At 50.8% G+C, this 14,500-nt stretch overlaps 1 protein-coding gene across 2 annotated transcripts in view; it reads right to left on the reverse strand.

Annotated features, from left to right (window-relative positions):
• Positions 1-3,727: 3,727 nt before the first annotated feature.
• Positions 3,728-14,500, reverse strand: part of Pcnx2 (pecanex 2) — a 140,432-nt gene continuing 129,659 nt past the window's right edge. For both annotated transcript variants that reach the window (XM_038312855.1, XM_038312854.1), the window contains exons 30-34: positions 13,968-14,198; positions 13,169-13,443; positions 11,613-11,800; positions 5,044-5,492; positions 3,728-3,901 (exon numbers count right to left, since the gene is read on the reverse strand). In XM_038312855.1, the coding sequence (XP_038168783.1) occupies positions 3,728-3,901; positions 5,044-5,492; positions 11,613-11,800; positions 13,169-13,443; positions 13,968-14,198 (1,317 nt within the window). The remainder of the gene's footprint in view (positions 3,902-5,043; positions 5,493-11,612; positions 11,801-13,168; positions 13,444-13,967; positions 14,199-14,500) is intronic.

Below are 14,500 nucleotides of genomic sequence, written 5' to 3' on the forward strand. Positions count from 1 at the left end.
ACACCCATTGGTTAGAAAATCCTTTCTTTCTTGTCTCTGAATGAAGGTAAGCTCATGTGTGGAGCCAGCATGACCTTTAAATAGGTAATAGACAATCTTCCAGGCTCCCCTGGTGGGCGGAGAGGCTTCCAGGAAATCTGCAAATTCATGGAAGTTTCTGGGAACAGTGAGGTGACCCTGCCCTCCTCTCATCCAGACTGGTGTTCATAGAGGATGGGCTTGACCTGTATGTCCCACCTGCTCGTGCTGTAACCTGGGTTTGAGACCGAATGACATCTAGTGGAGGGGGCTGTGTAAACAGGCTGTGCCACACACGGCAGAGGCAGACACCGGAGCAGCCACTGAACTTGGACAAGTGTGTGCCAGACATGAACTCTGTAACACACGGCAGGGTTTAGAGTTGGTGCTTAATTAGTGACAATAGCCACAAAGCCGAGTGCTGCATTGTATTGTCTAGAAGAGCAATGCTTTTGTTCTGTGTCAAACGCATTGAGACAGATGTCAGCAGATCATGTGAGCCCCCTGCCAGGCAGAGCCATACAGGCCTGTCTCTTATACCACCAGAATGAGGGAGGCTCTGGGACGCAGAATTGCCTGCTGGGAGACTGGGCAACAAACATGTCTACATAAAAATTTTATAATTTAAACCAGATATGTACAAATCCCTCCCCTCAGGGCCCGGGGAGCCCTGCAGAAGAAACAGCAGAAAGTGTAAGAGCTAGAGAACATGGAGGACACCAGAAAAAACAAGGCCCTTTAAAGCAACATGAGCAGGTTCCTATGGACGCACAGAGGCCGAGACAGCATTGCAGGGTCTGCATGGGTCTGCATCTGTCCTCTGTGTATATATTACGGCTTACAGTTCAGTGTTTTTAATGGGATTCCTGATTGTGTGAACGAATGGGTCTCTGATACGTGTGCCTTCTCTTGGGCTCTTTCCTTCCATTTTGTACAGTTCCGATGTGTTAGTTTTTGTTTTATCTTCTATTTTATTTTATTATCCCTTAGAAATCTATTTGTTTCCTAATGATAGACAGAGAATGGATCTGAATGAGAGGCGCAGTGGAGAGAACCTGGGAGGAGTGAAGGGAAGGGGATCCAACATATATTGTGTGATAAAAAAAAATCGATATTCAATATAACGAAGACCAGAGATGTAACTCAGTGGACAGAGGCTTGCCTAGCATGCAGGAAGCTGTGGGCTCCATCTCCAGCACCACACAACTAGGCGTGGTAGTGCACACCTGTGTCAGGAGGTGGAGGCAGCAGAATCAGAAGTTCATGGTCATCCTTGACTACCTAGCAAGTCTGAGGTCTGCTTGGGCCACTGTGAGACCCTATCTCCCTGCCCCCTTCCAATTACACCATAAACAAAAAGCTAGGAACATATTCTTAGTATTTATTACTAACAGCTTCGAATGTCTGTATTCCTCAGTGGGCAGGAGGCTGCCCAGGGCGCAGTTTGTGAGCCTGGGTGGGTGAGCCTGGCACTCACCTACTGCAGTCCCTCTTTCCTTACCAGCTGGCTTCCGGCCCCTTAGCTTCCCTTTCCTGGATGCCAAGCAGCAGCCAGCTGCACTCCCAGGTGGTTGCTGCTAGCTACATGTTTCTCACAAACTTCAAGTAGGGCCACACCCCCAGCTCAGAGCTAGCCACTTAATCCTGAAGGTTGGCAAGCAGCCCCAGGGGGTTTCAGGAGAGGCCAGCTGAGTTTGATTTAGTCAACCTGAGAACTGCAGCAGGTCACACCAGCTTCTCAGATACACAGCTGCATGGAACCCAGAAATATTGTTTCTGGAGATTCTGGAGAGGTACCCTGTCTCTGTTGATAGACCCCACTGTTGTGGAACATTAGTTGAGGATGTGTTACATTTGTTTATACCGTGGAACATTTGTTAACAAAGATGTGTTGCATTCTTTTATGTTGCATTTGTTTGACTCAGTGAAGCTGTGTTGTTACTTTGCCTGTCTAAAACACCTGATCAGTCTGATAAAGAACTGAACGGCTAGTAGTAAGGCAGGAGAAAAGGTAGGCGGGACTGGCAGGCAGAGAGAATAAATGGGAGGAGAAATCTGGGAAGATCAAAGAGCAAGAGAAGAAAAAGGAGGGAGGGCATCAGGGGCCACACAGCCAGAACAGAAGAAACGAAAACATATACAGAAGTAAAGATAAAAGCCCAGAGGCAAAAGAATAAGCCTCGGTGGATTTATTTGGGATCTGGGTGGTGGGTCCCCCTAAGAGTAAAGAGTAAAAACAACCAACTACACCCCACCTACTGCCATTAATTGCTAATTCTTTTTTATGCCTATGTATGTACTCAGGCTTGTTGGTGTCAGCAAGGGTGTCGCCATGCCTCAGTGCCTATCTTGAGGTCAGACAGCAGCCTCTGCCGTCCGTCTCCTGCCCTGGGACAGCATGTTTTGTTCCGCCATTGCTAATTCTTAAAAAACAGAAAGAGATGCTGGAGAGACGGCTCAGTAGAGTGCTTACCCGGAAAGCATAGAGCCTGAGTTTGGTCCCAGCCCCCACATGAGGAAGGAGTGGCTGTGGCGGCACACGCGTGTGCCCAGCGCTGCAGAGGATACACCAGAGTGGCTGTGGCTCCCCGGCCACCTCGGCTGACCTCTAAGCTCAGGACAGCAAGAGGCTCTGCCTCAAATACCAAAGTGAAAAACCCTGAGGGATGATGTCTGAAGTTGTCCTCAGGTCTCTACATACACGCATACACATGCATCTGCACACACACACACACACACACGCACACGCACACGCACACACGTGTGCGCACACAAACCATTACTGCCTACTTCCCAGTGGTGAAGGACTGCTGTATCCATCCTTTGCAGCTCCCGTTTTCCAATCTTAGATCATTTTTGAGACTTCACTTTGCCTAAACCAAGTCCTTTTTACATTGCCATTCCAGAAGTCCAGGCAAAGTGAAGCGGATGAGTGGCTCCCCCTCTTCTCAGCAGGAGGTTGTACCTCTGCTCTGTCCTATGGGGGTATCTGAGATGGGATTTGCTTCCCTCCTCACAAAGGTCTTTCTCAGAGTAGAGAGGATGTGTTTAGGGAGGACGGTAGACAGACACAGTCAGAACTGTAAACATTTTAATCCCTAAAACAGAGGTGTGTGCAAATGTGCTCATATACAGTAGAGCTTGCTCAGCTTGGAAGACTAGCATGCATTCCTGGGAAGCACGCAGGGGTCCTGGGTGGCCCAGAACTTGAGGGAGGAGCATATCACCCCAAAACTCCCATCCTGGACCAGTGCACCATCAGGTTGTGGCAAATGGTTTGCACTTCCAACCGTGCAAGGGTCATAAAGGAAGAGGCGCTTTGTAATTGGGCCGAACCTGGATGCCCCTGGCCTGCTGATGGCCTCAGGGGCTGTGACTCAGTGCTCTCTTACGGTGACAATAATGTGTAAAATGCCAATAATGTAGCATGCAGCTGTTCTATTACCAGAGCAGGAAGGAGCCAGTCATGGGCCCTACTCATTCTAGTTGTTTTAAGATATAACATGGTTTTTGTGAGAAATGTCCAACTCTTGTGCAGTGCTTGGGGGAGGAGGCACAATGTCTTTTCCCGACTCCCACTAGGTGACTGTTTCCAAGAACCTGAGATAAAGTTACTGTTTTCTAGAATGGCTCTTCTTTTCTCTCGGGAAGAACCATGTGGTTCTGGAGCAGGAGAGAGTCCCCATCTCTCCGACCAGAAATGCGTCCACTATTGCTCATCAGAGGCACTCTGCTGGGAAGCTGTGTCATCCAGGCCCATGTCCTCCTGGCTCGCTCTCCGGCAAAGCACCCCCAAGTTCTCTGCCACAGCCGCTGCCAGCTGTTGATCTGGAAGCTGCCCTTGCTCTGGGGTGTCAGTGGGTTCACATGGCTCAGAGAAGTGCTACAGAAAGGAGAGAAGCAAAGACAGTTCAGCCTATGCTCACTGCCTGTGTGGCCCGAGTCACCCACCCATCCCCGACATCCTAGGAACTGAGGCCCGCGTAGCTGCCTGCTTCAAAGGCGGGCTGCACAGGACAGACAGGCAGCCTCTGAGGTTAGGATGTGCCACCAAGCTGCGCGTCTACATGGCCTCTAAATGTGGGACTTTGTTCAGAAGAGCTGGACATGCCAATCCAAAGGGAGCCTGAGGGAGTCGCCCCATGTTTGCCTGCCTGCCACCCTGAGAGCCCTGGTCGACCTTCCCACCCACCCAGCCCTCCTTTGTGCTGATGCTGCTACTGCACGCTCAACCCAGCAGTTACACAAGATGCTCAGAGTCCTAAAGACCTACTATCCTTGCCAGAGACAGAAAAGGAAAATTTGCCAGAACCCTCGAAGTATGCCCATAGAGTAAGTTTAGACAGATGGGATGGGGAAGGAATGAGAATCTTGTCGTGCCCTTTTATTGAAGGAGAAAACAAAAAGATTAACTGATGGTTTTATCCTAAAGTTGTATTACAGTATTTTCTCTTTGGCCTGGAAACACAAATCTGCCCCAAGTTTTGTTTTAATCCATTGGGGTTTTTTGTTGTTGTTGTTGTTTGTTTGTTTGTTTTTCTTTCCTAACAGAGGGCATACGAGAATTCCTGAGTAGCTGCCAATCTTCCTCTTTCTCACGAATGAATCCCAGCTTGTCTTCTATGTCAGTGGCATGAAGTCTGAGCAATTTTATTTGATAGACTCTTTTTAAACTCTGCTTCTGGGATGGACCCACTTGGAAGTGGTTGGTCCATGTCAGTTTAACTCCAGTGCCTACTCCTGACCTTTCTTCTCCCTCAGGCCAGAGTGGCTCAGATGGGAAGGAAGGAATCCTGCTTCCATAGAGAGGACGAGGGGAGGCTTCTCCCCATTTCTGGCCTTCTAGTTTATGGAAATAATTATGTCGGGGTACCTGTGGGACTTGTGGTCCAAAGGCTGGGGATACTCTCTGTTTGCTATAAATCAACTTACCCTGGAAGAAGGCAAAAGTATTTGACAGGTGGATGGGAGCCCCAGGCCCGCTGACACCCTCCTGCCTGTCTCCCACCCTGGGGCCGTCCTTACCCGAGCAGCATGGCTAGCAGCCCTCGTGGAAGGACCCATCACGATGTTGACGCTGCTGGATGACTGGGTGTCACTGGTGTTGCCCCCCTCTGCAGCAGAGAGTCCAGAGATGACGAGCGCGCTGGAGAAACTCCTTTTGCCAAAGAGGAAGCTGAGAGTAGAGCTGGTTGAAGAGCCCAGGCTAGACCGAATGAGGGCCTCAGCCCGCTCCCGGACACTCAGGTGACCCGTGCTGGTGACGGGAGGTTGCTGTGAGTTCAGGGACGCAGCCGAGTTGTGCAAGGAAAGCCGGCTTCCCGAAGGCCTCTGGGCTAGCTCATGCACAGAGCTGGACGTCTGAAGGAAGGCTTGGTGGCTCTCTACAATGGGGCCCGAGGAGCTCAGAGTAGGTGGCCTCTGGCTTATTGCCGAGTGTGCCAGGACGGACTGGCTTCTGCCCTTCCTTCTGCCTGTAAGAGAGCAGAGCACCTGGTGGAACCCTGGAAGAAGTACTTTATAAATATGGGGGTGGGGGGTGGTCTCTTCCCATCGTGATCCATCAGTGAGGGCAACACCCCTCGAGCCACTCCCTTCTTACAGCCGCATCTTGGGATGGTAAGCTTAGCTCCTCTGTGCCAGTTCCCATGACCAAGCTTACCTCCCATGACTGTCCCACCCTGGCTTTGCATTTGGGGACACAGCTTCAAGACATGAACTTTGTGAAAACATTTCCAATACAAATCAGAATGCTTTTATGTGTGTAATTTAATTTTGGGAGACCACAGAAGCAATGTAGGTACATCGCCAGACATTATTCCATTATTTTAAATATATCTTTTAATTATTGTGTTCAGTGGAATCTTTTTCTGTATATGTGTATCTTCTCCCTCCCTCTCTCTCTCTCTCTCTCTCTCTCTCTCTCTCTCTCTCTCTCTCTCTCTCTTCTCCTCCCTCCCTCTGTGTGTGTGTGTGTGCATGTGTGTGTGTGTTTGCACAAGCACTTCAGTGCAGTGCCCTAGGAGACCGAAAGTGCCAGATGCCCTGGAGCTGAACCTAGAGGCAGTTGTAAGCTACCTGATGTAGAAATGAAACTCTGGTCCTCTGTGAAAGCACTAAGTGCCCTTAACCACCAAGCTCTCTGTCTGAGGGTTTCTATTGCTGTGAAGAGACACCATGACCACAGCAGCTCTTGTAAAGGAAAACATTTAATTGGGGTGGCTCACAGTTTCAGAGGTTCAGTCCGTTATCTTCGTGACAGGACATGGCAGTGTGCAGGGAGACGTGGTGCTGGAGAAGGAGCTGAGAGCGCTACATCCTGACCCACAGGCAACAGGAAGACCTCAAAGCCCACCTCCACAGTGACACACTTCCTCCAACAAGGCCACAGCCCACTCTAACAAAGGGCCACTCCCTGTAAGCTTATGAGGTCAATTACATTCAAACTACCACATCATTCCTTCAGACTAATGAAATCTTTTTAATGTTGTATATGACCATTGTCTTTAGCTGTCCAGGAAACCAAACCAAGGGAGGGGGTATGCTGCTGGGGCCCAATAATACAATAAGACAGTGGGGTAGCATCTCAAAGCCATAGACAGAAGAGTCTAAAGGTACCTAACCCTGAAATGACAGGCGTGGGAGGGGCAGCACGTACCAGTTACCCTGATCACTTCCCAAAGTAGGCACACGTCAGAGTTTCATTCTGTACCTCATTAATATGGGACAATTAAGAAATAAAACATTTTTTTAGATCTTAAAAACAAAGCATTGTTGCCACAGGTAGCCACATATACCAATATTTCTGTGTTGTGTGGGTATCTGCTCTGTCTGTGCCCAAGAAAGCCAAGTCCTCCCTGAGAGACTGGAACTGGGTGGAGGCTGGCCGTACAACTTAGGCCCCTCATTGACATAACTTTGGACACAGTGATGGTGGTGTGCTCATTCCCAAAGGGCTTTCATTGGTGACCTGCATGGATTTCCTCTACCTATAGGTTGTGAAAATGGGAGTCTCAGATTGAGGCACTGCCTGAGGTACCCAGAACTGGTACTGGCCTCTCTGGACTGAGTGAGTGGACTGGAGCATCTCTGTCTTGGGCACAAGGGAATGGCCTTGGGCTTGAAGGTCCCTGTTAAGAAGTCAGTCAGATATAAGGGGGAAAAGACCCCCAAGGAATCAACATTAAGAGCAAGGGTAGTGGCTTGTTTATTTGGCATCTGAAAAGGCCAAACTTGCGTGATTTCTAAAGCTAATCTCTGTCCAAAACCCTCCGCAGCCAACCACCCACAAGTCTGTTCTCCGCTTGCACTAGGCAGGGCCTTCTGCCGATCCCAAGAACAAAGGCAGAGAGGTCTACAGAACATCAAAAGAGAGCTAGCTGTCCAGAGTCCATGCAAGACAAGGGACTTCCCCAGCGCTGAAGCTTCAGCCAGTCTCTGTGTGTACATGCGTGTGCACATGTGTGTGTCTCTGCGTGTGGAGGCCAGGGGCTGATGTTAGGAGTTATCCTCTATTTCTCTCTATTCTCTGTGTTTTGATCATGCTTTCTCACTGAACCTGGAGCTGCAAATGAAGCTCTGAGCCCCAGGGATCTTTTTCTCTTCCCTGCTCGCGGTGTTGGGATGATGGGCTGCTGTTGTGCACAGCTTTTACGTGGATGCTGAGGATCTGAACTCAGGTCTCGGGCTTGTGCAGCAAGCATTGTTCAGACTGAGCCGTCTCCTCTTTATAACCTCAGATATTCTATTCTTTCAGTGTTCTGTTGCTCCTTTTTTTCAATTTTAATTTTACAAATTAAACAGCAGCAAGCAAGCTGTGTTGAAATCATCTGTGCTACTCAGTCTCATTACTTTACAATTAACTTATTTTTTTAACGACCGCATTATCAAATCTGAGCATTTCTAGGGAAAACCTTCAGACCTGAATTGAACATAATGAAATTTATGCTCCTTGGTTCATTATTTTTTCTTTGTCTTCTTTGATCGCTAGCTGGATTGCTAGGTTGTGGTGAGAGTCCTTAGTGATGTAAGATAGCACCCCTTCCCTCTGGTGTGGGATTCAGACCAGTGACTGTAGTAAGTAGGTCACCAGCTCACTCCTAGGCCACCTCTGCTTGGCTGTGACATTTACTGTTTGGTACTGAGATGACTGTGGGTTGTTGGGAGCTTTGTGAGATTGGCACACGAAGCTCCTGGCAATGGGTATGAGCATGAAATACCTAGCAATCCAGCAGTGGCTGCTCAGTGTGGCAGCCCGGGGCGGCCTGCTCGTTAGGAATCTGGACAGACACCGGTCCTCTGGGATTCTGGCAAAGCATCAGAACTGGAATGAATGATGGGAACCAGGCAAGGAGCAAAGATGGGGTGGGGCAGGCATGGGGGATGAGCTCAGTCACGGGAAGTGATGCATGGGAGTGAGCCCTGCCAGTCAGGAGTGGGGCACACTCACTACTGCTGAGTGACTCCCTTTATTTGACCTTCCCCAGGGTAGGTCCTGCACCCTTGAGTGGCCTCATGCCTAGCTATCACATGACAACTAGCTCTTGTGGTTTGCATGGAAACTGCCTCCCCTAAGCTCATGTGTGACATCCAGTTGGCGATGCTGTCCTAGGAGACTGTGAAACCTTTGGGCGCTGGCGCCTTCTGGGAAGAAGTGTATCATTATAGCCCAGCCATGCTTCCTTCTGCGCACAGTCCGCTACTGTGCTGGCCAAATGCAGAGTTCCATCTGCAGGCTGAGCCTGCATCAGCCGCCATGCCTTCCCCACCATAATGGACTCGATAGAGTTAGTCACGTAGGCTGCTCTGTGAAGACCATGAACTCGTGACATGGTGTGTGTGTGTGTGTGGGGGGGGTGATAGAAGGGCAAAGAGAACCATAGCCAGCAGCTCTCCTTTCTTTGAATGGAAGGAGAATGTCTCCTCTCTTCTCCCAGACTGCTGGGCACGGACTCTGCTTGGGTGTCTTGCTCAGGTGCCAAGCCTGCTCCCCTTGGCACATTGTTTTGTTAGGATAGGGAGGGGTCTGGGCTATCTACCGTGTTCCTGTCCCCATTCCTGCCCGCAGCAGGGAAGGGACTGCCTCAGAAGGAATATAGCATCAGCTCTGCTCACCAGAAGGAAGATCACTGGAAAGTGGGCCCCTTTCCAGCTAGGGGACAGGACGAGGCTGTGGCCGGTAGGGATGTAGTCAGGGGGACAGACGGAGGGCTGGGAGCGTGCCGATGTCCTGAGGTTCGCTGCTCTCGGGATAGAACCGAGTAGCAGCCGAAGGGAGGCCACAGTGAGTAGATCAGAGGCTCGGGGGGCTGTTCTTTCTCATCTGAATACCAGGTTGGCTGCTTACTGACTGGGTACCTTGGAGCAATCCCTTTTCTGTGCCCCTGTGTTTCCATGTGGGAAGGGAAGACAGAGCACCCCAAAGGGCCTAGAACCATAGAGAGTATAAAGGAGCCTGTGTAAGTACAGCCCTCATGGGATGCCCCAAGAGCAACAGTGTACAAACAGCCTTGGCAGCAAGTACATTAGTCACACGGGATGCGGCATGGACGAAGAGGGCACTACAAGCTAGGTCAGGGCTGGGAGACCCTCAGCCCAGGACGGGTTAGGTTCAGAGGCTAGGAGCCTAGGCGCTGAGGTATTTTGCCAGCATGCCTCCTTCACTTAGAGGTTCAGAGCTAGGCTGGACTTGGTAGAAGAGTTTTAAGAAGCAATAATGAAAAATCAAGGCCTGGTTTAGCTTTGTAAATATCTTGCACCAACACAGGCCCTGGGCGTCCCTGTACCTCCCACCTGAGAGTAAGTGGCAGGGACCCCACTGCCATGGCCTGGGTCTCCAGCAAAGCATGATCTGAATTCTCTGGCCTCCCCAGCTGAGGGCACTGCTCGGCTCTGAAAAAGCAGAAGGCGTTCACCAGGAAGGGGCCTGCCGGGGCCTCTGGCACCCTCTGACCCCTCTAGTCTCGCTCTGGCTGGACATGTCAGCAGCAAGGACAAGAAAGTGCAGGTGCTCACATCCCTTCCCATCTGGAAGGTCACCTGTGCGCCCTTGAATCACATTTGTCCCATCATATCAGAGGCCAGGGGAGCAATGAGGAGCACAGGCCTCAGGTGCTATGCTGGGCTGAGGGGAACAGCAGCTGGTGGGTGGGTGGGTGGAGCTGGGTTCGCTTCCAAGCAGCTGGCTGCAGCCCCTTGCACTTCCCCCTTCTACCCACTCCTGCTCACCTGCTTCACTCTGTGCTCTCAATCACCCACCTACCCTACCCATCTTCCTGCTGTCTACTGCCTGCCTGCTCTCTGTAGTCCCCACCTCCCACCTGTCCTCATTTTGTTCACCTGTTATGTATCTGCCTGTCATCTATTTCTATTTATAAATGTATCTATTACCTATCATCAGTCTCTCTCTATGTGCATAACTTTCTCTCTAAAAATATTTATGTGCGTTTATATAAAATTCCCCCAGCTATCTAATATATACTGATCATCTATTGACATATATACCATCTAGACTGCCTATGATCTGTAATATTTATCTACCTACCTGATATCATGACAACTATCTCAATCTAAGTATTTATCATCTATCTGCCTGCCTGTCTGCCTGCTAATCTATCTATCTATCTATCTATCTATCTATCTATCTATCTATCTATCTATCCATCTATCCATCTATCTATCCATTCATCTATCTATCTCATCTATTACCATTATCTATTCACCTACTATCTATCATCTACCTATTATTGTGACAATCATATATCTATGATCTTCCCAATCCTCTGGCTATCATCTATTATCTATCGATAAATTATCTACTCATGGTTCAGTCACCACCCTACCCCAGCGAACCAGTCACATTTATATAATCTTGCATTTTGTCTCCCTAAGCTCACCTTGCTCTTGGAGGTAGGCAGTGCCCTCCCGGCCCCTCTGGTGCAGAACCGCAGGGGAAGCATGCACAGAGGTGCTTATTAAATGCTTTTAGAAGTTGAAGAAAGAGAAGCTGGGGGCAAAGGACTAAAACACTGACAGGAGGCCCAGGGCAGAGCCGTGGAGCATCAGGAACCAGGTCAGAGCCTTTGTCTCTCCAGGCTGTGTCTTCTGTGAGCCCTTGTCCCCCCTTTCCCAGCCAACATCAGAGCCTTGTCCATCTGGTATAGGGTATTTTGTGGTTAGGAGGAATGGGGTTTTAAGGTTTAGACTCAGCTCATGCCTTCCTCTGCTCACTCTGCACGTATCCTTCCACCCACATTCTTTCTGCTTTGGAATGCTGGCGGTCACAGAGCATGTGAGAAGAAGCAGAGAGTGGCCTCCTGACAGAGAAGGACACCACGGAGGTCTGTGGCTGCAACGTGGCACACCCAGGATGCGTATGGTGGAACAGCACTGAGAGGGACAGACAGATGGAATGGTAAAGGACCCATGGATAGATGGATGAGCAGAGCTGGACCCAGCCAGCCGGAGGGTATGACGAGTAAATCTCTTCCAGCGTCACAGCCACTGACCCTAAGTTCCTTGATGGCAGCCAAGAGGCCCTGGAGATTAGAAAATATATTCCATGATGTTGAACCTACGGCCCTGGGCACACTCACCTGTCCTATGACCCCCTCCGCGGGGTGAGGCCCATTGCTGGGCGCCTCCTTTTCTGGCTTGTTCTGAGCTGCTGTCCCGGCTTTCTCCACTGGGGGCATTCCCGCCACCGGCTGCTGGTCCCGCTGGTCCATCTACATCTTCAATGTTGCCACAGCTCCTCTGGCCCACACTGCAGTCCTTTCTCATCCTGTGGGAGGGACAGGAACGTCAGGGCCTCATGAACACATCTCTCGTACATTCCAGGCCACACAGTAACATCAGTTAAGGACAGTATAGCATAAGATGGCGTCACCACGTGGTGTGTAGCTGGTTGGCTTTCCACAGCTCTGGTTCTGCAGGTTGGATTCCCATAGCAAGTGCCACCTAACTTTCCCTGCCTATCCCCGCTAGCCATGAATGAACTGGGTGGAAGGGCACTCCCTCCAGGTGGACAGCACCCTGGGAGTGCACGTAAGAAAGGGGCTCATTGTCTAATAAGCAAATAAGCATGCCAGGATGAAGAAGCATCAGGCCAAACCTTCCATGGGAACCCATCAGGAGTGCTACCACACCCAAGTGATGCTCAGAATACCCCGGCAACAAGAGACTCCTTACTGCAGAAGGCAGGAGGCAGCACTGAGTGACAGGCCTGAAGGTTCAGGCCTGCTTCTCTCTGCAGCCAGCGAGAGCTGGGGAGAGGGCTCAGTCAGTCAGGCGCTTGCTGGGCAGTGTAAGCCTGAGGACAGCCTGCAAAGCCCATGTCAAAACGCTTGGTATGGTGGTGTGCACGTGCGGTCTCAGCGCTGGAGAGGTGGAGGTGGGCAGATCCCTGGAGCTCACGGGGCAGCGGGTCTAGCCTAATTGGTGGGTTCGTGGCCAGTGAGAGGCCTTGTCTTAGAAAAACAGATGCTGGCAAGATGGAAAGAAGGGATTCTACAAAGTTGTCTTCTCCTTTCCACATTGTGGGTATGCCTCAACTCTCACACACACACGCACACACACACATACACACACACATACACACACGTACACACACACAATGGTGAGTGATACCTGAAGAATGAGAATGATACCCAAGGGGTTGTCCTCTGGTCTCTATACTTACTTGTACACAGGCACAGTCTCTCTCTCTCTCTCTCTCTCTCTCTCTCTCTCTCTCTCTCTCTCTCTTCCTCTCTCTCTTTCTCCCCCTCTCTCTTTCTCCCTCTCTCTCTTTCTCTGTCTCTCTCTGTCTCTCTCTCTCTCTCTCTCACACACACACACACACACACACACACACACACGCTGGTATACACATGAACATACACACAAACAAAATAAAATAAATAAAAGCACCCTCTATCCCAGACACAACCTGGACCTGAGAGTGGGGAACGTGACCGTGTATATGACATTCCCCATTGATTCTCTCTGAGGCCACTTGTTGGCCACATGACCTGTCAAGGGTCAGTTGGGCACAGCAGGTCGACTCATCTAAGACAACAGTGACCGTTATCATCATGCCACCGAGAGCTCTGGAGAGCTCAGCTCCACACACTCCCCCCGGCGCCCAGCAGAGGCCTCTGGGAAGTCCTACCTTAGCCACCTGGTCTGGAACCACGTCCTCATACGGTCCAGTGTGACAGGCCCACCCCAGACGCTCTGCAGCTGCTTGTGGGTTCCCAGGTAGGACGTGGTCAGTGGGGAGACGTACATGGGGTACCCCAGTGGCTGATCGCAGGAGGAGTTGATGAGATTGCGTAGCACCTGCTTGTTGTTCTGGATGCTCCCGCGCTCTGGGTTGCGGTTGCGCAGGAAGATGAGTTCCTGCTGCTGCCCTGCCCAGAGTCCCCTCACGCACTCCTTGTTCACCTGCAGGCAGGGGTGGGAGTGCGGACAAGTCCAGGGATCCCGGCCGTCAGTCGGGATTTAACTCACGGAGAGTGGGGGTATAACTACTTGGCCGAGGGCCCTTGTCTCACCCCTGAAAATGATGTCATTCTCACGGGGGGAACTTAGGGAAAAGAAAAAGGAAGTAAGATTTTTCTCTTAGCCCTATGGAAAGACAGGTCGTGGGCAGGAGGGCTCTTCCACCCAGGAGTGGGCAATGCAGGGAAAGCAGGCATGAACAACCTGCAGCCATGGACCACATGTCCTAAATCACAAATTACTTAAAACATTAAGATACTTAAAAACAAAACAAAATGGTGTTGTCAATTTGGTAGATCCTCCCCACACGCTGGTTCTCTCAGGAGGGCACCACAAGGGCACCATGGCTTTCAGGCTGCCTCTCTGGTGCCTCCAGCTGCTGGCTAGCACTCCTGACTTAGGGACCAGTAGTGCCAACTGCCTTCTCTGTCTTGTTCCCCAGTTGGAGCTCAGGGCACGTGACCTACCTTGATGACCTTGAAACTCAGGAAACCCCTGTGGAGCATGATGACTTTGTATTCGTCGGCACCCTCGTCCACCACGTGCCTCAGGGTCAGCAGCTCCTCCTTGTTGGACAGCACCGCACACCTCCAGGCTGGGTCTCCCTCGTGGCAGATCACGACCTTCTTCTCGAAGGACTGGATGGCCTCATAGAGAACCGCTGGATCTTCATACTCATCCGGGCAGGTGAACTGGTCCTGGCAGGGAGAGCCCAGGTGGGCTCAGTGAGGCCAGAGCTGCTGGTTCTGGGCAAGGGCAGAAGGGGACTCGCGGTGGCCTCATTTCCCCGCTCCTCACCGTACTCTCGTCCCTGAATCTTGAGCTGGGCACTGAGGGCATCTCAACTCATTGTCCCTAACCAGCTGGAGCATGCCCAGGAAAGAGCTGCATTTCTCAGGCCTCTGTGACATTTAGGTCAGCTCCCCTCTTCCTAGTGAACCTCCTCCTCTATGCTCCTGGGGAAGATGGTCATTAGCCAGTGTCAGGTTTATTCAGACCA

The sequence above is a fragment of the Arvicola amphibius genome, chromosome 15 (genome assembly GCF_903992535.2).
Source record: "Arvicola amphibius chromosome 15, mArvAmp1.2, whole genome shotgun sequence".
Lineage (NCBI taxonomy): Eukaryota > Metazoa > Chordata > Mammalia > Rodentia > Cricetidae > Arvicola > Arvicola amphibius.